The sequence below is a fragment of the Colletotrichum abscissum genome (genome assembly GCF_030869225.1).
Source record: "Colletotrichum abscissum strain IMI 504890 chromosome Unknown Scaffold_7.1, whole genome shotgun sequence".
Taxonomy (NCBI): Eukaryota; Fungi; Ascomycota; class Sordariomycetes; order Glomerellales; family Glomerellaceae; genus Colletotrichum; species Colletotrichum abscissum.
This window is the reverse complement of record NW_026850514.1, coordinates 1,174,220-1,196,702: the sequence shown is the minus strand read 5'-3', so window position 1 is coordinate 1,196,702 and position 22,483 is coordinate 1,174,220. Positions and strand designations below refer to the sequence as shown.

Below are 22,483 nucleotides of genomic sequence, written 5' to 3'. Positions count from 1 at the left end.
CCCTTAATCCCTATATAAAAAGTAAAAGTATTACTAATACCTAAAAAGCTCTCTACGGCGCGAGTATCCTATAAATTAAATAAATAAGAAATTATAAAAAGGGGTATTATATTAGACCTATTTATTATCGACCCTTAGGTAATATTTACTAACTTTTTATTATTTAATATAGCTAATAGTATATATTAAGGATTAGTATATTTTGTTAATATACTTATTAAGCTTTTCGAGTTATATAGCTAAGTATCGTTAGTGCGCATAACGTTTAGCAAGTTTATGCATATTATTAATAATAAGAATAAGGAGATTAATATAGTCTTATCGTTAGACTTTGTTATATACTAATACCTCGACCCCTTTTATATTTATTAAGAAGCCGACCGAATAAATAGAGAGAAGTTATATTATGGTCGCGTCTATGCCGTCGGCTATAATTATTAAGGTAACTTCTATATTAGTAAGAAGGGTAATATCGCAATTTAGATCTAAAAAATCTTTTCCTATATTGATAATTAATACCTAGAGATAATCCCGAGGCATCCCTTTTATAATAATAAAGGTTATACCTAAAACAAAGATAAAATAATTATTACGGACGAGGTTACCTTTATCCCCGAGGAGAGTATAGCTAACGTTATTAATAATAATATAGTATACGACTACTTCTCTAGCGAGATTATAATTAATCTAAGCTTCGATACTAAATAGAAGTAGAAGTTTAAAAAGTTTATTAAGCGCCCGGTATTAAATAACTATAAACTCGTTATTTAACGAGTATAGCGCTATATATTTAAGGATTTAATCCCCTTAGTATATACTTACCCTATTTATATAAAGTTAGAGCTTAAGACGTATAGTTAAGAAATATTCGAGGATTAGGATAAGTTCGATATAAAGATCTATAGCTATCTAATTATATACTTTATTAATAGTTTTAGTATATACCGTAACTCCTATTATACTCTTATAAGTATATATATAATAATTACTAAGCTTTAAATAAAAGATCGACTCTGTTAGGCTAATATTTTTCCTCTTATACTTAGTTTATATAGTTCGAACTTTAATAATACTATTAAAGTATTCTAGTCCCTAGCTAAGCTCGATCGTAGTATTAGGTCGTACGTTAATAACGAGTACTATATTATAATTGCGCCGATTCTTTATTATATCGGAGATATATTATAATAGGATAAGAATAGTAAATTCTAAGGTACTCGAGCGACTAAGTTTTACCGCTTCTATTTCGTTAGTAATTTATAAAAGAATAGTAATAACTTAGAGTTAGTACTAAATTTCGATATAGTTACCTACGGGCGCTATTATTATTAGTATACGATTATACGTAAGGATATAAATAATCTTATAATAGTAGCCTCTTGCGAGTAGTATAAAAAAGCATAGGGTATTATAAAAAAGATACTTACGCTAGCGTTTATTACCCCTATATTAAATTTAATCCTTTTGCGCCCTCCGGATCCTACCTATTCCGAATATTAGGGCCTTACCGAGCTAATATATAGTATACTACTTAATAATATCCTTATTACGCAGGGATATAAGGAGTATGCTCGCGTACTACGTATTTAGCCCTTTTTATTAAGCTAGGAGCGCTTATAATTACTACTTTATTATCTTCGTAATTACTCCTTAGTAATAAATACTTTATAATCGGTTATTACTCCGGGCTTACTTCGTAGCTTTTTAATCCCGTATTATATCTACCCTAAATTTATAAATATTATATAAAGCTAGCTTAGTAATATTATTAATAACGATGTCGTCGACTTTATCGTAACGGCCTATACGAGATTAGTTAAGTCGAATAGTATCCTAGTTAGTACTAATATTAACAAAGCCGATTGCGAAAATATAATAAGTATTGTTATTAAGGCTCGTAAGATGTACTAATAGCTCTACTAGATTACTAGCTAGGCTATTATTAATAACCCCTAAGCGTAGAGTATTATTAGTAGTAGTTATTAGGGCTCGATAATACTACCGTAATAGCCTTTTTATTGACTATAAGTCGGGTTAGGATCGGAATATATATAGCTATTTACCGAGCCCGTTTTATATAATATTTCTTAATGCGTAAGACGATAGTTAACCTAGCCGCTACCTATCCTTATAATAAAAGATAAGCCTAAGCCTAAGCTTAAGCGAGGACCTATATTACTTAATAAAAGAGCTAAAGGGTATATATTAAATACGGTACGGCCGAATATTTATATAAGCATCTATTACGAGGCTATTACTAAGGAGTTTAGAATATTTATAAATATAAATATATTATTAAATAAGAATAAGTATAAGTAAATAAGGGGTATAATAATATCCTTAATATTTATTATTATATAACATATTTATTATTAATAGCTATATAAGTAGTTTAAAATAATAATAACCTAGACGAACTATACTAATATTAAGAAGATCTTATTATTAAAAGTTAATATATAGATAACGTAGCGCTTCTTTTTTTATAATACTTTTTATTATAATAATAATAAGCTCACTCGCTAAATATAATAGCTTTACGATAAGGCTCTAATACTATTTAATAAGGTACTACCTCGTACCGATAAGAAGGATATAATATAACTATAAGAGGATCTTATTAATAAAGAGGAGCTAGTAAGTATTATTAAAAATAACGGAGAGTACTATAATCCTATTATTATTAGCTAAGTTAATAGAGTATAGTACTTAATTAATAAAGGCGAGCTTTTACTTACTAAGGATACGAATATATTATAGACCTTTAAGCAAGCCCTGCGCTCGGTATATATATAGTACTACGCCCATAATAAGATCTAGAACTTTGGATATAAGGCTATCTAGTAGTCGAACCGCTTCGGCTTTATAGATAGGTAAGTAATAGTATTTACTATGTCTACTTGTTTATTATATTTATCTTATACCCGGCAATTCGAGGTATCTTAAGGGCCCCGGCAAGGCCCGCGAGATAAGGCTAATAATATTTAGGGCCTAGAGAGGGGCCACTAACATCTACTAAAGGGTCCGAAATAACCTTTTTATCTCTTAATTAATAGATTTAAGTAAATTTATTAATTAGATATTAAATATTATTTCGTAATATCGCCCTCGACTAAAAAAAAAAGCTTTAAGTACTGCACATTTACGCGCTATTAAAATATATAAAGTATAAAATCTAGGAAATTCATAGTTATAATATAAGCCCTAATTTTAGGTTATTTTTATTATAATATTAAGGTTTTCGAAGTATTCTTAATATACCCCGGGTCTTTTGCAAATCCGCGGGATATCCGCTATTATTATAGTATTACCGCCCTATCCCTCGTTAACTATAATATATAAGTAGTATTTATAATAGCTTTACGTCTACGTTATAATACATAAAAAGAATTAATTACTAATATTCTTCTACTTTAGTAATTTCCGTTACTATATCTTCGCTCGTAGTAACTACGTTAAGTATATAAATAGTAACTAGTTTATAATAGGCCGCGTCGATTATATCTTTGTTTATAAGATATATAATTTATACTATATTTTTATTATTATTATACTAATAGAGATCTTAAATAAGAAGGACCGTATACTTAACTTATATAAAGTGCGCTATCTTAAGTAACCTACTATTATTAGTATTAATACTATCTAGCCTAAGAAGCTATACTTCGTTAAGATCCGTAACTATAGTATCTAGGTTAAGTAATAGGTTAAGTAGCTATAATATGCTAGCTTAATACTATATAAGTACATCCCTACTATTAGCCCGACTATGTACTAATATTTATATCGTAGGCATCGGTATTATACCCTCGCCTACCTTATATATCCGAGTATTAGGTAAGTAAGACTATTTACTTCTAATACTTACTTATAATCGCAAAAGGCTAAATAGCTCACCTACCTAATACTAAAGAACTTTATAAGTAGTAGTAATAATAACGGCGCCTTAACACTACGATTTCTAAATAATAAGGCAAGTTAACTATTGCGAACGGCTTCATTTTTTCGTAAGTATTAATAAATCCGTACACAGACTATATATTTACATTATCTCGCCCGCTAGACTATTTCTCTAAATTCAATAGGGATAGTAATAGTCTTAGAGGTTTAACTTTAGGGATTTCACTTAGAGGCATAAGCAGCCGTGACATCCGCGTATCTATAGCAATATTATAATATATATAGATAGTAGTATATTAATATATTTGCTTAAATATATTAATATCCGTGCACCCCGGGCCCCGGGAGTACCCCCAGCACGGTCCCCCGATACCCTACCTATAACTCCTAAAACTCTCGGCTACTCTCGGGCGACTATTATTATATATATAACTATTACGTATATTACTACTACTATAGATTAAGTTATAGTATCTTATTTAACGGTAGTAATATAAAGTCGTGCGACTATGTTAATATTCTTAATCGATATATACCCTTATACGCCCCCGGTAAGGTATAGGCTATAAACCGATCGCAGAATTAGGAAATATTCGAACCCTCGTCACCTTAGAGGCTACAGATGTTGGCTAGTAAGATAGCCTTTTAGAATTGATGCGGTCCCCCGGAGTGTTATGGAAGGTAAACTTTGTGTATCTCCTCTCAGCCAGTCAGACCATAAGGTTCTGCCGTGCTTTGAGCCTTCACTTAGCTGTGACACTCGAAAACTAAAGTCTGACATCATGCTAACTTGCCAAGGTGTCACTTGATGTCCCACTAAGAGGTCATGCCTTCAATTATTTAAGCGAGCTCATGCCTGCCTCCAAAGTTTCATCTCTCACTCTCAAGCACAATTTACTTGCCCCGGGCCGACATCTTTTTCAGAGCTGCAAAGATGCCCGAACTCGCCGAATGCAAATACTCCCGCGAAGAGTGCATAGCGTCAATCCGCGACTATTACAGCTTCTTAAGTACGATGTATGTCCACGAAGACGACATCCTGTATCCTCCAGAAGAAGGTTGGCCTACAATCACAACGGAAACTTTGAAAGACATGGGAAAATCAAGTGAGGTCATATGTCTTCTACGCCATCTACCCTACATTCGTGTCCCGAGCAATCCCTTCAATCAGGCTCAGGGCGCTCCTTGGTGCCGTTTTGCCGATTGGAAACACACAGGAGCCCGTGTCGAATGCGGCATGGATGGCCAGGATTTGAAAATCATGTCGGAAGGTTCCGAAATCTGCGACAACGCACCCTCCCACGTGATTGGTCTCACAAAGGGTGGCCGCGAAAATACTGTTTTCCTCTTGGATACAGAGCTTGGCATAATATACTGGCCAGAATGCCCAGACGGGATCTCGGACAATCCTTCCTACGACCATCTGCGAGTTTTCGACGACCCTCACGAGTGGGCTCCAGAAAACGAGGCCGACTGGCGTGGCGATGCCACTCGCTGGACCGTGAATGGTTTCTTCGAAGTTCTCAAGGATCAATTTCGAAAACTGAACTTTATCCCCACCAGTCAACTGTCTGTCATCGATGTATACGCGTATCTCAGACCAGGCTCGGACGGCTTGGTGGAAAAATTACAATTCATCTATCATGAGCATGGCTGGCCGGGTCTGGAAAATTATCGGAAGCGGGAATGCTTGAAAGCTGTGGAGGCCGCAATGGAACAACAGTATGGAATGGATGATTGAGTGGCTTGGGAAAAGAGGACGGATCTACATGAGTCAGCATAAAAGTCTTGGGAGGTTTCATCTGCTTCATTGCTGTGGGAGTCGGCTTCGCAAAATAATTCAGTCATGACAAACTCGAGCTATCACAAAGTCTTATTAATGGTCAACTTTCAGAAGACAACTCAGCTAGCAGAGTCCAGCTGAGGATTTCTGAAACCTGTAATCCGATTTCTGTATCCAGAAGCGCCTGAAATCCCTGCTACATCTGTTGAGGGTTTAGCAGCTTTCTTCTCAGCATTAGTTTATTTGCATTGGTTCCACAATATCCGTGATTGTGGACTTTGGAAGAGTTTCTGAAAAGACTCGTGGTAATCTCTAGAAGATGGCTTCCTCGAGATTACTACTAAATTACCGCGCCGATGTGCGTGAAACTAACCTATCTATAGATACAGTACATTGAATACCTTACTAGTGATTTCAATGTGAAGGATATTCCAAAACAACAAAGTCTACCTAACGTGTCTTGTACTACCCTAAAAATCTTCACCTCAATTGTGTATTGAAGAAAAGCCTGGTGAAAGCTGTTGTAAGAGAGCACAACTACGTCTGTACACAAAGTCAGCTGTCATCAACGCAAAACAGATTCGTTGCTGCATACCTAATTGTGAGAGGGTGGTATTTTTTTTTTGAGCAAATAGCTCCTCGCTATGTCCTTTTTACACAACTTGCCTTACTTGTGATTCCTGGCTAGAAAACATGCGATTGTGCCTCAATCATATTCTTCCTCTAGTCACGTAAAACGTAAAAAAAAAAAAGGAACAATTTCGGAGCAATAGTACTGTCTTGTCAATGACGGATCCTTGAAGCTACATTCAACGGCTACAGGCTCGAAGGCTTCTAGGATGCGATTCTATTTCAAAGGGACAATTCGCAACGACTGACCATTGGCGGTAGCCGCCATTTCTCTGGATGCTTCAAATGTGGCTCTTAAAGCTTAACAAATCATGAATGGCATCCATCAGGGTAAGTTGACCACACCGCACCAAAGGTGAGCCTTGATGGTTTTGGTTTAGGGTTAACGATTTCTAACCTCTTTGAATCGAGAGCTTTTCTGGGACCCTTCATGCCTCATGACTCCGAACGGTGGTCTATTTGCCAGGATTCTTGCACGGGTTTCGTCACAACGCGTCTTATCATACAAGCGCGTTTCTCTCACCAACTCACGCATCGGGGTCATGTTCGGGCTTCGAGTATAATTGCAGAGGATTGCCAGTAAGGTCGCGAGTAGCCACTGACGTCAGGTCGAAAAGAAAGGTAGCCTCGAACCAGCCATCAAAACAAGGTTAAGGTATTCGTTTGGCTTTCCCTCGAGCGGGTCTTCCCCCGACCCCCTGAAGTATGCCTGCGCCCAGGTGGAGTAGTAGGCCAGCGTCAGAAGCACGAAAACATGTGTACATGAAATCAGACACTTACTTTGGGAACGCGAACAGTACAACTATCACAGCAAACTAACTGTCGGCTGCAAGTACTTCGTAGTGCCAGACGCTTCCACTGTTCTCACTAGACGTGTCAGAACAGCCAGTGGGTCATCGCCTCTGTCTCATTCGGAAAATGTAAGCAGCCAACTCGGAGCCGACCCCCCCAAAGTAACCAGCCTGGATGTTAAATGCCCACAAAATCTAAGCAGCCAGGCTTAGCGGCCGTTTCCACTGTCCTAAAATCTGACGGTCGTGTTTGCTGTGTTTTGGCGAGTTGAATGGTCAATTCGGTGATCACTTCCCTCATTTGGGATGGCTTAGACCGGGAGGACAGGGCAAAACAGGCAGTAGGGTCTCATTTGCCAACGCTTGGCAGCGCGTAAGAAGAAATGACTTTGCACCCAATGGTGCCATATGCCAGAATCCAACCCGCTAAACCGACGAACCAGCGGCCCGTTGCACCAGCTTAGTCTCGTATGGAGGACAACAATTATGCAGCCACCCGCAGGGCTGACCCTTCAGGTCCCCATAAGCTGAATCCTTTGACGAAAGCCCCTTCGACCCGCGGCGTTGCGGATCCCATCTTCCAGCCGAACAGTTTTCCCGCTCATGTTAAATGATCTTGGTCCCATTTAGGGAACCCTGTTTACGACCTTCTCCCTGCGACAACCGTAATTCCCAGCAAACTTGTCCTGTTTTTGTACCTCGAAACCATGGATTTCGACACGATCCGATGGCGATTCAGCCTCCGCAGTTTCGTGACCGCGGCATCCATCGCGGTCCATTCGTCTTTCGCGCAAGAATGCGCGTATGAAGGAGGATGGGCGCTTCGAAACGATAGATCATGTCCGCCGAGCGCACCTGTCGAGTGTGGCACAGGAGCGCAACCGAGATGCTGCCCCTCGGGTTTCAAATGCACTGGAGATGGTGATTACGTGGGCAACTACTGTTGTGAAGGTTGGTAAACGCTGTTTGGACACTTCAATCAACATAATCCTGATCCTAGATCAAAAGATCCTTCTGACTGCAGGGACTTGTCGTTAAAATACCCAAAGGTGAGGGCAACTACAATCCAGCTCCTCGAGCATGGGAGTAATGCTGATCCTACATTTTCATCATAGTGCCCTAATTCAGACTGGACTCTCTGGGGGGTCGACGGAAAGATCGACAATGGTGGATGGTGCTGCCAATCCGGGCAAAACGGGACATACCGCGATAACTCGAACGGAATCGCCCTGCTGTGTACTCCCGCGACGGCGACAGCACTTGCTTCGAATATCTTCTGGGCTGCGACAGTTAGCACTTCATCCTGTTCCACATCGTCGACGAGTTCGACACTCGCCACAACGTTAGCGACTGCGACTGCCGCATCAACGACCGCAACCACTACTGCCGGAGCTTCCGCCACGACCGCGATTACGGCCACCTCTACGCCGTCGGGTACGGGCGATTCAACCTCAATGTCTACCGGAGCGATAGCCGGTGCTGCGGTCGGAGGCGTCGCTGGCGGAATTCTGATCATTGCGGGAATTTTCTTCCTCTGGCGGAGGAAGAAGAGAAGCTCAGCCGATGCGACCCCTACGACGGAAGCGGGCTCTTCGGCGTGGGCGTACGAACGAAAAGATGGACAGGTATACGGAGCGAATGGTGGCGGGGTGAACGAGCTCGCAGTTCCAGAGCCGCGGGTAGAGATGGATTCCGCCATGCAACCGACTTACGAGCTTGATGCTGCGGCATCAAACACGCCCGAGCTAGACGCAGCGCACTCCGGTGCAAGACAGGCTCAGAGAGACGATTTGAAGTACCGATAGAACGAACGTGCTACGTGATACCCAGCATGCTTTAGACTGTACCTACGTTAGGAAGAAGAGGGAACATGAAAAGACCGCTCATTGTACCTTATAAGGTAGAGCAACAATTCGAATCCACGATATCTTAATACATTGGCATTCCATGTTTAGTATCCATCAATCCCGTTTGAATCGCCCATGGCACACGTGTATTCCGCATTCTGACCAGGTTTTACGAGCAAGGCAAGTTACAAAAGAGACTGCCCACGTTCAGGTGCGCTTATTCAATCAAGCAGAGGGTGCATCGACAATGAATTTTCTTATCACAGATGGCCACTCCCTTTGCGATGTTGGTTCACTGATGAGTAACCGTTTTTAGATTGATAAGAGTTGCGACTGTCGGCACACATTTCTAGTCAGGGGTTAGCCATCGAACAGATAGATAAGAATGTGAAGGCCTGCACAACGACTTACCACTCAGTATTGAGAGAAACGTGAAAGCCGTCAATCCCACCAATATAATAGGCACAAGCTGCCCAAAGGATGTTGCATCGTCTTCTTCACTCTGCCCGCCTTCGTCCAGCTCAAGCCATCGCGACCTTTTCACCCAACGCCTCAGATTCATAATGTAAAGGCTCGACATCACAACTGTTGTTCCGCAGATGCCTATTCCGCCAAGAAGATATACTCCGTAGGAGAATCTACCAACACTGGAGAAAAATTTGACAAAACAGTTGTCGCGCTTGTGCCAACCGTTATTCTCGGCGGCTTCGCGATGTTTTTTCCTACTTCGATAACAGCATCGGCCCAACTCTGCAAGAATGGATACACCGTACCAAATCAGAATGACTAGGTAGAGGTTCCAGCCCTGAATGTAGTTCCCCGGAGTGCTCTGTAGTAATGCCCTCTCCACCGCTGTTCCATTTCCTACTGAGTCTAGCAGGAGTTGCTTCAACTGTTCAATGCTGTCTTCCCCATTCTGAAAGCAAACAGCTTGAGATAACAGCAAGCTGTCTGATTCATTACTGGGCGGCACCTTCGTTGGAAAAGGTACGTTGTTGCTTGCGTTCTGGTTGGATAGTAAGAGCCCAGTCATGGCGAATACGACTGTGATAAATATGACTCGTAGACAAGCAAGGAGGAGCCTTTCGAAGTAGTTCTTTGAGATCACAACGGACATGAGATGCGTCGCGCAAGTGAGCAGTAGCATGTTTGCGACAATGTTGTAGTGGTAAGCGGTTATGAAACAGCCTTTCCAAAACCTAATGGTCACTAGGTAGGCACCGCCTGTGAAGACCTGTTGGTCGCTGCAAGAGACGACGAGAGCTTGAAAGAATTTTGATCGACTAAACTTGCTAGCCCAACGTGGTCTTTGGAAACCAGAAGTCTTGAACCTATTCAACAGCTTGTCATCAGCTTGACATCGAAACTCATTTAATTCTTGAAGGCTGTGTCTTACCGTTGATGTGTCGTTGAATTATGTTTTACTACGGTCCATATGACGTCAAAGACACCAATGGCGAACGCGAAAGACGCGACAGCGATAAAGACGGAAACAATCTTTAGAACAGCTTAACTTCTCGACATCAAATAAACAATGAGTGGCAGCTATACGTACCCCAATGCCCGCGATATCCGGCTCGGGAGGGACTTCGCCGCGCTCATAGCCAGCGATAGTCTGGAATCCTCCAGAGTCGTTCGGGGTGACACTGCAGTCCACAGTCGTGTTGTAATGGCTCTTACACTGCGCTATCGATATGGAAGCTCCCATGATGGTTCACTAAGGTAGCTTGAATCGCGGTCACTAGAGCAACAAAAGTAAGAACAAGCCTTGCAGGTCGCAGACTGGTTGTCGGCCAACGAAGGAAATCCCTTGAGATTTTATATTATTTTGATGCTCTTATGAGATTCCGCGTTCCCAAAATATTGACAAGGCTGGCCTCAAGCTTTCTCGTTTCATCGTCGAGGCAGAGAGGGTGACCCAAGCAGGCTGGGTGGGAAACACAGCATGCTTACTATGGCATTCTCATTCTGTAATTACCCTCTAGCCGCAAAAAAAACAGGGATTAAGCTACCCTCCATGTCAGACTAAGCTGCACTTCATCTCAGCCCCGACAAGTTCGGGGTAAGCTAACATACAGTTCTCCATCGCCACGTGGGGGCCATAGCGAATTATAGCTAGCTTTTACCGTTTCAGTATGCGAGCCTATAGCTATGGCCCAGGCTGTAGGATTCATCCGCATGGTGTGCGTTCACTAGAATGTTGAGGCTTCAATGGTGGTGTTGTGAAATGTCTGCAAGTTGGTTCATGCAGGCTATGTAGATATAGGTAATCGCGGCTAGACGTCTCGAGAGCTAGGTGGCGGCATGCAGGATGGCGGTGGCTCCCAAAAGTACCTTCGGGCTAAGATTGACAGGACGTGTAGGCCATTAACAGCGCGAAATTCCTAATAAGTGAGACATTAGGCAATCATCAAGAAGAACTGCTGCCCCTTTACGTCTTGCGGAATCGCCCCAATACGAGAACATGGGAGAGGGGGCGTTGGGAGATGGGAGATGAGAGATCAAAGATGGGAGATGGGAAGTCCAGGAGGGCCGAGATCGAGAAGTGTACATTCATTAGGCGACAAAGCCATTCACTGCGAAACATTTTGGATAGTCAGATGCTTCGTTGACTCAAACATGCGAAAGCCTCAACTTTTCTTTGATCAAGGCCTAAATTGGCTACCAGCAATGATTGCCTGCAAAGGGTTGCTGGCCACATACGACAAGCCCAGCTTAGCGACCATAGTCAAGAGCCCGGTAGCAAGCAACATAGCAATGGAAAATCCAGCGAGGCCAAATACCTCCAAATGTCCCATACCATTCGCAGGTCGCGGCCCATCTGCGGTCTCGGCGCCAGTCTTCGCATCGTGATACGGCACATACTTGAACTCATATTTATATCCTCCCTTCAAGGTGTCCTTGTTCTCCACGATGTAGTCCCAGAATAAAGCTCGGAATGTCTGACGACATTGGATCAGCACGTGAAAACTATTCGGTAGTCCTGTTCAACTTCAGAGCGTGCTTACCTTGATTTGCCATCTATCCCAGGCAGGGATAGAACGCGACATATAAGTAATCACCATCAGAGTCCAGATGATACCTCTGATGACAGCATCCCAGTACAGACCGGGTTTGCCAAGTCCGACGTCATCACACATCTCATCTCCGTTGATGAAGCGAGTCCCAGCCTCGAAGAACTCTTTCGGCTCATATATTGGAGCAACGCCGTCCAAAGCAATGACCAAGTTATTGGCCAAAGCTCGAGAGTTCTTGCTCGGGGCAAGGCATGCCTTCAAAAGCGATTCCATAGATGCCAATGCTCGTTCGGGTGTTTCCAAGATCCAGTGGGGAGTACCCAAGACATAGCCGACCCATCGCCATAAAGCGAGGTAGTCCAGAGCTTCTTGGTGGCGCACGTAGATACCCTGTCGGGGCAGTGCCAACCACACGAGGTTGGTGGAGAATGCACATACAGACTGCATCGAGTCAAGTTCGTTGATGGGGACGCCGTATTTATCGACATCAAAGTATCCGGGACGCTGTGCGTTGAGCTTCAAGATTCGTCCTCGCACCGCGGCATGCAGTAGTCTGACGCGCACGGCTGAAGCGAAGCCTTCACCTCCAGGCTTGATGTCGTCGAGGGATTTTGTGACCTGGAGAAGGAGCTGAAATGTCTCAAAGAGTCTGTTCTTGGCGACTTTGGCGGAGTGACCGCCTGTACGAACCAACGTCTCTGCCGGTCGATACGAGGCTCCCTGTTGGTAGATCGCATTAGCATTTTCGCCGAGAGTTTCTCACATCCGTGTCTTCTTGTCATCACACTTACAGTCGTAGCAAGCAGTCCCTGGAACGCAAACCCAGTGACTGCAGCAGGCGCGTAGCGGTAGAAGACGTCCTGCCCACGCTTGATCTGGTCCCAGTCGACCCACTCAGGCACGGCGTTGACTTCGTCCCAGAGCTTCATCAGTCTTGGGTCCTTCTCGCGGTGGTCCCGAAGCAGAGCGTATGTATCGCGATCGGGCTGCGGGTCTTCCTGCTTCCCCTTGGCGTACCACCCAGCTCGAGGCGGCGGAGGAGGGAACATGCCATCTAGAGCTGTGAGAGCCTCTGACCCCACTTCATCGAACTTATGCTTCAGCGGGTCAAGCTGCTCTGCTGACATGTGAAGATCCGTTTGGCGAAACTTGTAGCCATATGAATCGATAAGAGAAGGTGCCATTATGATTCCATGCAGATGTGCAATGAGTACTTGTGATTTGGCAAACGTCTTGTCGGGTCAAGAAGATTTTACCTTTCTAGATGAATCAAATCGGAAAGGCTCTGCTCAACACCTACATTTATATCCAAAATTCATGTTCCGGAACGCAGTGAGCTACCCATGCAACTGCGCCAGCACTAGTCCTAATCCGTGACATTCGTACAGTCGCCCAACGAGCGACCCTATCAACTTCCATCCCTGCGCATACCTCAATGTTCCACTCGTTCGAGACGGTCAACCAAAACTCCATACTGCATGTCAATTTGACTCCGCGAACAAGTCGCATGCGACGTTGATGGTAGCATAGAAGGCGGAGAAATGTCTGACAGGTCACTCTCCACCAGGGCTGCTGCTGCGAGAGCATTAATTAGGTGACAGGATAGCCGAGAAATGTCAGCGCCAAGGCATAGACTGCGACACATGGGAACCCGATTGTCATCATCCTCCCGTCTGACGGTCTCTTCGTTGCTTTCAGTGACATATAGTTCTACCAATGAGAAGCGATTCAATCAGTACCGCAGGGTATGACTTCTCCTTGACTCTACTGGCTCATAACTGCGGTTCAAAGCGATACCCCGTAAGAACCGATGTTACAGAAGGGGTCTCACCCCAACACGCAGATGTTAATAACCTGCAGTTGAATAACATGCACCATGTGTTTGTTGTTCACGCATCTCAGTATCATGGACGAAACGTAATTGATCAATAAAATCCGCTTGAGAATACAATGCTAATGCTACGCATCAAGAACGCTATACAATGAAAGCCGTAGTCGTTTAAGCGTTGACACAGCTGAAATCGGACAGGCTGTAGTATCCGCACTTGTCCGTCGTCGTCTTCCAGGCCCGGCAGTTACCGCACACACGGTCGACCGTGACTCTGCACAAAGAAGAGCTGCCGTAGCCGTTGGTGCCGCGCCAGTCCGAGGTCGTCAGCCCTCGGTCCGCGCCAGAGATGCGGGCCGAGACGGTAGAGCCATACTCTATAGGGTTGGCGTACTTGTCAAACTTGCTATATCCCCAGAATATCACAGTCAGTCCAATATTCGTATACTAACGCCAGGTTGATGAGAGAGGTGGTGTTCTTACGCCGTGCATGTGCAGTCCTGGGCCGCGGGGCAGTTGCCGCGAGCGACGAGCTCGACGTTCTCAGCGGCAGGCGCGCCGGGAGCGGCGTAGGCAGTGGAGAAGAGGGCGATGGCCACGGGGACGAGTGAGAACTTCATGTTGGTGGAAGAAGAGTTTTGAAAGAGTGGATTGAGGTCAGAGATCTGAGCAACTAGTGAAGGAGCGAATGAGTGACTGGCGTTGAAGACTGAGAGGCTACACCGGCATGTAATTCCACTTCGTCTTGAACATCCATCTATATAACGTCGGCAGGGTACTTCATGAACGAGAGTCATGGCCGCGGCTCGGCATCAAACCACGAGCGTTTTCCCCGATACTATCTAGAAAGATTGCGAAGAGACGAACTAATTCGATAGAGTTCGGATCGAACCCGAGGCTTTGGCGCACCTCGTCTCATGTTTGACCCAGTAATTCCCTATTGCAGAGCGCTGCGGCGAGAGAAAATCCGTGCTTTCCAGATGAGGCAGAGAAAAGGATAATTGATTATTTGTTCCAGACTACGGCACCGGCGGCCCCGGGGCTCGCTGCTGAAGAATAAGATTAGGCTTAGGCGGTGCCTTAAATCACCGCCATTTCGTACTGCGAGTCAGGCTACTGGATCGCAATTGCGGGCGGTCGGTCTGGCGCTGCCGTTGGCGCGCGCAGCGACCAGGTGACCCGTGAGAGATTGAGCTTTTGAGAAAAGCGAGGTGCAATCTGATAACGCGAGTCGTTGCCAAGAAAGCAGTTTGTGAAGCGTTGGTAGTCAGCCTTGGCGCCTCGAGCTTTGAGATTGTGAAGAGGGAGCCATGGTGTCACCGGTTGCATGCACCGATGATATGTGAGAACAATTCTCTGGATTCATAGACATCGGTTTGCTTCAAGCTCTCAAAACATTCAGCTTAAAGTAGAAGAATGAAGCGCTGAATGTTCTATTTAGTAGCAACTAAAAAGTATGCTCGCTATGCTCCGTTTGTATTTAGTACCCATGACTCTCCTCCAATTTCCCACTACACCGAAATAAGGTTCAAATTGAGAGGGCCTCTAGCACTTGAGGTCTCCGTCGATGTTGCTCAGGCACGTGTCTAAGCCGATTAGTCAGTACTTGCTGTGATAATTGATTAACTTCCCATGATAATCTTACCCAGGTTCAGGGACGAAGGTCTCTTCGTTCCGGTGGAATCAGTGCAGCGGCAGTTCAAGATCTGCTTCTTGTCGCCGCCAAGACCACAGTCGCAGAACTTGAACGATGGGCTTTTGCAACATGTCAGTATGAAGATTGATTAACTAAAGGTATGGCTTACTTGGAAGGACGGCACTGCGAATAAATCACATTAGTTTGAATCCATCGATGGAGCGACTCAGAGCTTGGCTTCTGGGTGTAAGACTTACGACAATCCTGCCTCCGACATTGGCCAGGCACTTGGTCATATCCAAGTCGGTCGAGTAGGAATCCTCCTGGTATTTGTCCATGCAATAGGACTTGACGCTGGTAGAGAAGTAGGACGTGCCAGAGCATGTCGCCGAAAAGTCGCCAGCGGCGACTTGGAGGGCAGCCATGGCCAGAAGAGGAAGACTAGCGAGTACGCGCATGGTGAAGTGATTTAATGAGTGAATAGTATTGAAAGAGTGGAAGAAGGCAATGGACAAAGGAATGTGAGTAGCAAAGCTGGCGTCTCAAAAAAGAAAATGGGCGGAAGAAGACCTTCTAGGACTTGTACTGTGTTTTATAGGTTTCTAGTATAACAGCAAGCTTCCTAGCAAGTTCGTCCGAGCGGAATAGAAGCACGGAGTCCTCAATGAGATAGTCGACTAAGCTGCGTACCTTACCTAGTTGCCGAGTCGTGACTATGTGAAGCTTGATACATTAGGCAGAAACCTTAAACCACTTGAAGCTTACCTGACTCCTGCCGCCGCGCGACTCGTGGATGGCGGAAAGGGCATCAATTAGGCGAACATTTCACACCTTTCGAGGCATATTTCGATTCCAACATATTGTAGGGCGCGTAAAGATTAGATTTCAAGCGGGTGTTGAGAAATGAGAGTGTAGGTATCAATCGTCTCTTAATTTCCGAAAACGCTAACGGACTGGTCACGCCCTAACCCAAGAGCTCGTGCAGACCTTCCTCCTTCAACGTCTCTCTCACTGCCTCGAGGACCTTTGAGTGGACTGACGGCGGTGCCGCGATGAAACCGTAATTTGCCTTCATCTTCCGTCCCGCTACGAGATTTACCGGGTTGCCGTCGACGTCGGTGACCTTCCCGCCTACCTCCTCGAAAAGCAGCATGGCGCCCGCGTGGTCCCAGATCTTTGCGAGACGGTCACGCCGCCTGTAGGCCCAGAACGTGCAATTCGCTTGACCGAGACCGAGAACCGTCCACCGCAAAACCCAGCCGAGCAGATCGTTGCCCGGATACGCTACACCAAGGCGTTCGGCGACTTTTTGGTGGATACCCGGAGCCCCAGATTCGGAGCCTTCGATGCATGTCACTGACACCAGGGATTGCGTATCCACGTCGGCGTGGCGGGGAATCTTTGTGGGCTCGAGGTCGATCGGGCCAGGAAGCGGCCGGATGAAGGTTCCGTGCCCTCGGACTGCGAACATGATGCTGCCGGTACCGGTGGGGTCGATGGAGTCGTTGTTGATGGGCGCCTTCGCGTCGGCCGAGAGTAGCGGCAGACCGACAATGCCGACGCTCTGCTTCCCTTCTTCCATCAGGCAGACGTTGATGGCGTAGAGCTCACCCCGCACAAAGGTCTTTGTTCCATCGATGGGGTCAAACACCCAGAAGCGGCCAGTAGGTGATGGGTCGCTAAGGCCGCACCAGTCAATCATGTCGCACATCTCCTCTGGTGACGTAGGCAGCTTGCATAATGAGTCGGCGGTCTTGTCGTTCTCGACCTGCTGCAGCAGCGCCCATACAGACTCGAGAAGCTTGGGATTCTCGCGGAGGTCAGCGGCGGACTCCTCGCCGACAAATTTATCGTTGGGAAAGGCGGCGTGCAGTGTGCTCGTCAGTAGGGCCTGGATGGCGAAGTCGGCAACGGTGACTGGGCTGAGATCCTCTTTTGTCACGACGCCCTTGTCATCTTTGACGAGAACACGGCGGCTAAGCTTGGCGCCGTGTTGTATGGCGGCAATGGCAGTTGCCAATTCTCGAGCATATGGTCCGTCCATTTTGGTTGCTGGGTGATGCCGTCTATCGGGGAGAACGGTGAGATGAGGTGGTGGTGTTGAGAGTAGTGTAGACGATAGGTGGGGTGAATTTGACAGCGCTGATCAGTGTTCGTGCAGAGTGGGTTCGGTGAGTACCAGTTGATGAGTCAGGCGATTGATGTGGATGCGATGTGAATGCAGATGCAGATGCGGATGCGGATATTACCTCACGCAGGTGTTCTGTTCGCAACCGGGGAGATGACTGGTGGTAGTGGTAAGCTACGAATGCCGCCGCGTGAATGTGGTTGAATGCAGTTTCTTGAATGCCGCCGATGATGTCAGACCACAAGTCTAGGCATGGTAGGCGCGCTTTTCCCAAGCGCCTTCCCGTTGCAAATTTTGCCGGAAGAACTCCGGTGACGTGGGACCTGGAAGGAGTGGCCCCGGCATCGGCGTCGGCAGCCCCGATTCGAAAAGCGGGTCCGTTTCCGCTATCCAGAGCTTCGGATCCGATCTAAAATGGAGTTGCAACGACATTCAGTGCGAAAAGAGCTTACAAATGGGGAGTTGGGGGTATCACAAGGTCTTGGCTGCCGATAGATAGAAGGTATAAGTTACAAAGTTGAAAAGCCACGCCCTGAGTTCACCCTTTGGCCCCAAGTCTCATTTTGGCAGATCCCATGTGCAGGTTTGCATGATGTATTTTCCTGGTAGAGGTCTAGTAAGCAATTCCGCCATTCAAACGCATAGAGGCGAAATCGGGCACTTACTGTCTTTCCAGGTACGTTTCTTATGGAACAATACAGCTCGCAAATACCAAAGCCTGGTACACCACACGGCCGCCAGAGCATCACGCATCGCCCGGTCCAGGGAGACCAGAATGTTGAGACTGTACATGCCGCTCTTGGACTCCTCAACTGCCAATCTTGTTCCATTACCGTCAAGCCAGTCGAAAACTTGGTTGTTGCGGCGAACGTCGAACAGTAGCTCTCGCGCCTCGTAATACTCGGTCCTGTCACTCGCCTTCCGCCGGCCCACCAGCCAGGCCTTGCATTCGCTCTTGCCAATCTTCAAAAACTTGAGCCCGATGCTACCCAAACCACTCCGAGATGTTGGTTTGATGTAGTACGGGAAGGTCTCCTGGAGAATGGCAGGAGGGCGCTCCAGATTGAAGATGTGCCTCGAGTTGGAGACAATTTCGGGCAGACGGTTCGACTCATCAGGCCTTTTCTTGATACTGTAGTCGATGCGGCTGAACTCCACAAGTCTATCGGTTTCTCGTAAGAAGTCTATTTGGTGGTTGATCTCGAAAATTCCCGGCGCATCCGCATTCCGGGTGTTGGCGGAATGGACAAATCGGCCAGCCAGCCGGAGTGTATCTGGCGGCAAATTCTCTGAGACTGTACCAGCATCCACCGCATAGTCTGGCGGAAGATCGGGGTTGGTGTCGACTTGTGCCATCTCGTCTTTCAGTCTCTTCTTCGCTAGATCAACAGCCAATGACGACTATCTGAGGTGGTTGAGCAACGGCTTCGAGAAACAGTTGCGCAGATCAAACTATTGTAGGAGGAGTGGCGCCTTGGACACGGTACTGATTGAATGAATTGCAGTGAAATGAGAGCCTGGCGGTTGAGCGTGGTGACATGTTTATGATGGATGAGGTCATGTGTAACATCGAATGAGCCGTGACAGGCCCGCACGGCAAGCATCGCCCGAGCATGCTCCCGCAAATGCGACAGACAGTTAATTGGCTCTTCTTGTTTGGCTGCCTAAGTAAGCGGACGATAAAGAAACGTTGAAGCGCTACAACGCTCGGGAATGCGGCAAATGTGATTGGGTTGTGTGCTCTGTCAGCAACTCGCCCGATCCTGAAAGTGCGGCATAATGTCGGAAATGCCTCAACGTAGTGGTCAGCTGCGTCTGGTTTTGCCCGGCTTGTATGGTAATTCGTCGAAAAACAAATTTATCAATGCGGGTGGCCTCAGAATCAACTGCACGACACAATCAAGAACTTAAAATCATGTACGCAGTATATGAACGCACTCAATTTGCGCTATTTTCGACCACTCTCAACTTGCTCAAGGTCCAAGTGGTGATTGTATACCATCCTATCTTGTTCCATTCACCACCTTACCAACGCGCCTTCGCCTCGATCTAGTTCCATGACAAATCGTGCTGCAGACATTCAAGCTGCACTGAAATGAATCCGCGAGCGAGTTACGCGTGTGTAGTCGACGGTTGCATTGGTCGAAGTTGGTCGAAGATGACCCTTTTATCGGGGGGACGAAATGTGACGATGTTCAGAAAGACAGCTCATAGAATATTGCAAAAGTCGCTCTCACGATAATGACCAACCGGCGAGAGCTCAGGGGAACAGGCGTGTTTGTCTACTCTGTCTTCAAGGCTACTTGCCGAAGCACACGTAGGTGCGAGTCTACACGCCGCACCTATTGTTTGCCTAGTACAGGTCTGTGGGATGGAAATCCAGTCCCTTAGCACGATGAAGGTTTCTTAACCATACTTCTCAGCCTCATGTATGGTGTGGGCGCCGTCAAAGATAAGGCTGAGCCTGTGCTACTGCCAGGCAGGAAGGTTACAGCCCAAAGCCCCTGCTTGCATACCCGTCCGTGCCGTTCCCATGAACTGGGTAAGGTATTGGGCTGCTGGCAGGCTCGAGGAGTAGCTTCGGGGACTGTTGCTGGTCCCGCACCTGTCAGATGCAAAGAAATGCAAGGTTAGTTGACATCTGCGGCAACTTGGAAAGGAAGTCGCTGCCGTAGATCATACTTTGTCCGGATAGCGACGTTCGGCGAATTGTTGCAGGCTGCTATCTCCACCCTAGGCGTAGGCTCTTGTCCTTGTTTGACGTCCCTTCGGAGTATTTTGACCTGATTCAGCCTCGTGGTAAAGTTAACAGGCCGTTTGTGCTCTTTTGACCTAACCCGAGAGAGATAATAATAGATCTCAATATCTTATCTAGAGGGTTGTTGCACATCGTCTATCGGTAGGTGGACATGTAGACTGCAAACTCATGATGAGTGAAGCGAGCAAAGACAGGACTATTTCACAACATCTACACGAAGAACTCGGGATTGGATCACTCCGACTGTCAAAGCTCACCGACATGGCAGTCGCTGCTTGTCTATGGTGAAAATTTGAGGGAAAGAACTCATCGAACTACTTCAAGATGCGGTTAGGCGAATTCGGGTGCAGATGGCAATCCATGCCCAAGTTTTGATTCATACAAACACGTGCATAGCCAGCCGCGACATCGGTATATTGTTGTCAAGGATAAGAAGCGGTTGCGATATTTAATTAGAGATTCGTACTAGGGACAGGCTCACTGGTTCGACATGGATGATGGGTAAAGCGCAGGAGGTAGCCTATTGGACACTGAGTACAACAAACAAGAAAAAGTCAATCCTTTAATTAACCCGAGAGTTTCTCTCGCACAGTGCTCACCATGGCGAATTCATCGCCTGATCTGAGGAGCTAGAGGCGAAAACTCTGCGGAACCTCGAATTCAATCATGGCAGGACAATCCGACAGCCCAGGTTGGCATTAGATAATTGGGCAATGCATCGAAGTGTACCGGCGCAATCGATGTCTATAGCCGAGGCCAGCCGGCCCGCGGACTCCTCGCTACCTACTGGACAATTGAGACAAAATCGCTCCTTTGAGAATGAGTCGAGTCTCTTTACGGGAATAAGTCGTCTGACACCAAGGCAAGACACCACGCCTCATGCATGGATCTTTTCTTCGACGGGCCCGAGTCCGCGCACAATTATTCGTCGCCTGCAGCGCGTATCCTACGTCATCGAGCGAGGGAAAAAGCCTTGCTGCGGGTTCACAAAGCTGCAAAAGGACCAGTAACGCGCCAAGACACACAGAAACGGGTCAAGCGGCAGGCATTCGAGTAACGGCAAAGTGGATCCTTTTCGGTCCCGCAGAGGTGGGGCCGTACGGTATTGGGAGGGTCCACTGCGATCCACTCTACGGTTCCGTTCCAATCAAGCCGTCGGTAGCCTCCACGCCGTAGGACTCGGCGTCCTGCGCGTCGTGCCATTCTCCACTCCTCCTCAAGGTAAGACGAGGCCTTGGCAAATGGGAGCCCGTCTCTCATAGTTCTTCACCCTTGCGCCCGCCGTCGTTTGGCTTGGGGGTGCCACGGTGCCTCGCGGCTTTACTTGGGTCTGCTTTCTCAGAATCCCTACAAAACTCAATGAGAACGCCGAGAGCGCACGCGCGCGCCCAGCACCACCTGCCCTATCCTATCGGCCAGACATTGCGGCTCAAACACCACAAGTCCTTATCAGCGCGCTTGATGATCGACCCCTTCGACGTCGACCCTGAAAGATGAGCTTCTTTCAACGACGGCTCATCGACCATTGCGAGTGACATGTGCTCTCTCTCACCGGGAACACGCCGCTTCCGGTAGGCCCCTTGACGAAAAGCCCCCCCTCCGCTAACTTGCCGCTCACCGACTCAGCCTGTGGGGTCGCCTCATTTCCCCCTGTTGGAAGAACGAAAAGAAAAGTGTCCACATCCCTTGGTTGGGCATTGACTGGCGGCTGCATATAAAGTGGATAATGGTCGAGTCTTTTGAGACACTCTCGTTGGCTGGTTTTCTTAGCATCTTGCACCATCTTATTGTGCGAAACTGCGAAACTGCGAAACTGCGACGGATAGTGATTGGCTGCTTTTTGCGCGTTTAGATGACATAAAGACAAATTTTCGTTATTTCTTTGCTCCCTCACTGGCTCATCGATGCGCTGCGCGAAAAAACTACTGCGACATGGTGTCACGGGATACTCCCAGGATTCATCCCCAGCCTCGCACCATTCTGCCTTGCTGCCTTGGTTTTGAGGGCCAATTTTCCTGCCATGTCATCCCACTGATGATTGCGGCGAGTGGGATTGCAGGAGAAGGAGTCAGGCTTTCTTCCATTGTGTGTCACTGTCGGCATCTCACCGAAACACACAAGAATAAAGGGAGATTGGCCACCTCACTGATAAACACGGCCCAGGC

At 46.6% G+C, this 22,483-nt stretch overlaps 9 protein-coding genes across 9 annotated transcripts; 2 read left to right on the top strand and 7 right to left on the bottom strand.

Moving 5' to 3' along the window:
• Positions 1-4,834: 4,834 nt before the first annotated feature.
• Positions 4,835-5,641, top strand: CABS01_03914 (uncharacterized protein; the record flags this gene model as incomplete). The annotated part of the gene is made up of 1 exon (XM_060537286.1): positions 4,835-5,641. One exon carries the CDS (start codon positions 4,835-4,837, stop codon positions 5,639-5,641), a length of 807 nt encoding a protein of 268 aa, XP_060391544.1.
• A 2,267-nt stretch (positions 5,642-7,908) lies between these two features.
• CABS01_03913 (uncharacterized protein) lies at positions 7,909-8,909 on the top strand (the record flags this gene model as incomplete). Its single annotated transcript, XM_060537285.1, has 2 exons — positions 7,909-8,055; positions 8,220-8,909. 2 exons carry the CDS (start codon positions 7,909-7,911, stop codon positions 8,907-8,909), a joined length of 837 nt encoding a protein of 278 aa, XP_060391543.1.
• Positions 8,910-9,300: 391 nt separating this feature from the next.
• CABS01_03912 (uncharacterized protein) lies at positions 9,301-10,068 on the bottom strand (the record flags this gene model as incomplete). Its single annotated transcript, XM_060537284.1, has 1 exon — positions 9,301-10,068. The coding sequence occupies one exon, from the start codon at positions 10,066-10,068 to the stop codon at positions 9,301-9,303; it is 768 nt and encodes a 255-aa protein (XP_060391542.1).
• A 275-nt stretch (positions 10,069-10,343) lies between these two features.
• Positions 10,344-10,659, bottom strand: CABS01_03911 (uncharacterized protein; the record flags this gene model as incomplete). The annotated part of the gene is made up of 2 exons (XM_060537283.1): positions 10,344-10,448; positions 10,507-10,659. 2 exons carry the CDS (start codon positions 10,657-10,659, stop codon positions 10,344-10,346), a joined length of 258 nt encoding a protein of 85 aa, XP_060391541.1.
• A 937-nt stretch (positions 10,660-11,596) lies between these two features.
• On the bottom strand, positions 11,597-13,152 carry CABS01_03910 (uncharacterized protein; the record flags this gene model as incomplete). Its single annotated transcript, XM_060537282.1, has 3 exons — positions 11,597-11,893; positions 11,960-12,688; positions 12,760-13,152. The coding sequence occupies 3 exons, from the start codon at positions 13,150-13,152 to the stop codon at positions 11,597-11,599; spliced, it is 1,419 nt and encodes a 472-aa protein (XP_060391540.1).
• Positions 13,153-13,967: 815 nt separating this feature from the next.
• CABS01_03909 (uncharacterized protein) lies at positions 13,968-14,416 on the bottom strand (the record flags this gene model as incomplete). Its single annotated transcript, XM_060537281.1, has 2 exons — positions 13,968-14,202; positions 14,280-14,416. 2 exons carry the CDS (start codon positions 14,414-14,416, stop codon positions 13,968-13,970), a joined length of 372 nt encoding a protein of 123 aa, XP_060391539.1.
• A 925-nt stretch (positions 14,417-15,341) lies between these two features.
• On the bottom strand, positions 15,342-15,890 carry CABS01_03908 (uncharacterized protein; the record flags this gene model as incomplete). The annotated part of the gene is made up of 4 exons (XM_060537280.1): positions 15,342-15,382; positions 15,442-15,551; positions 15,602-15,615; positions 15,690-15,890. 4 exons carry the CDS (start codon positions 15,888-15,890, stop codon positions 15,342-15,344), a joined length of 366 nt encoding a protein of 121 aa, XP_060391538.1.
• A 506-nt stretch (positions 15,891-16,396) lies between these two features.
• On the bottom strand, positions 16,397-17,476 carry CABS01_03907 (3',5'-bisphosphate nucleotidase; the record flags this gene model as incomplete). The annotated part of the gene is made up of 1 exon (XM_060537279.1): positions 16,397-17,476. One exon carries the CDS (start codon positions 17,474-17,476, stop codon positions 16,397-16,399), a length of 1,080 nt encoding a protein of 359 aa, XP_060391537.1.
• A 642-nt stretch (positions 17,477-18,118) lies between these two features.
• Positions 18,119-18,916, bottom strand: CABS01_03906 (uncharacterized protein; the record flags this gene model as incomplete). Its single annotated transcript, XM_060537278.1, has 2 exons — positions 18,119-18,162; positions 18,226-18,916. 2 exons carry the CDS (start codon positions 18,914-18,916, stop codon positions 18,119-18,121), a joined length of 735 nt encoding a protein of 244 aa, XP_060391536.1.
• Between the last annotated feature and the right edge of the window lie 3,567 nt (positions 18,917-22,483).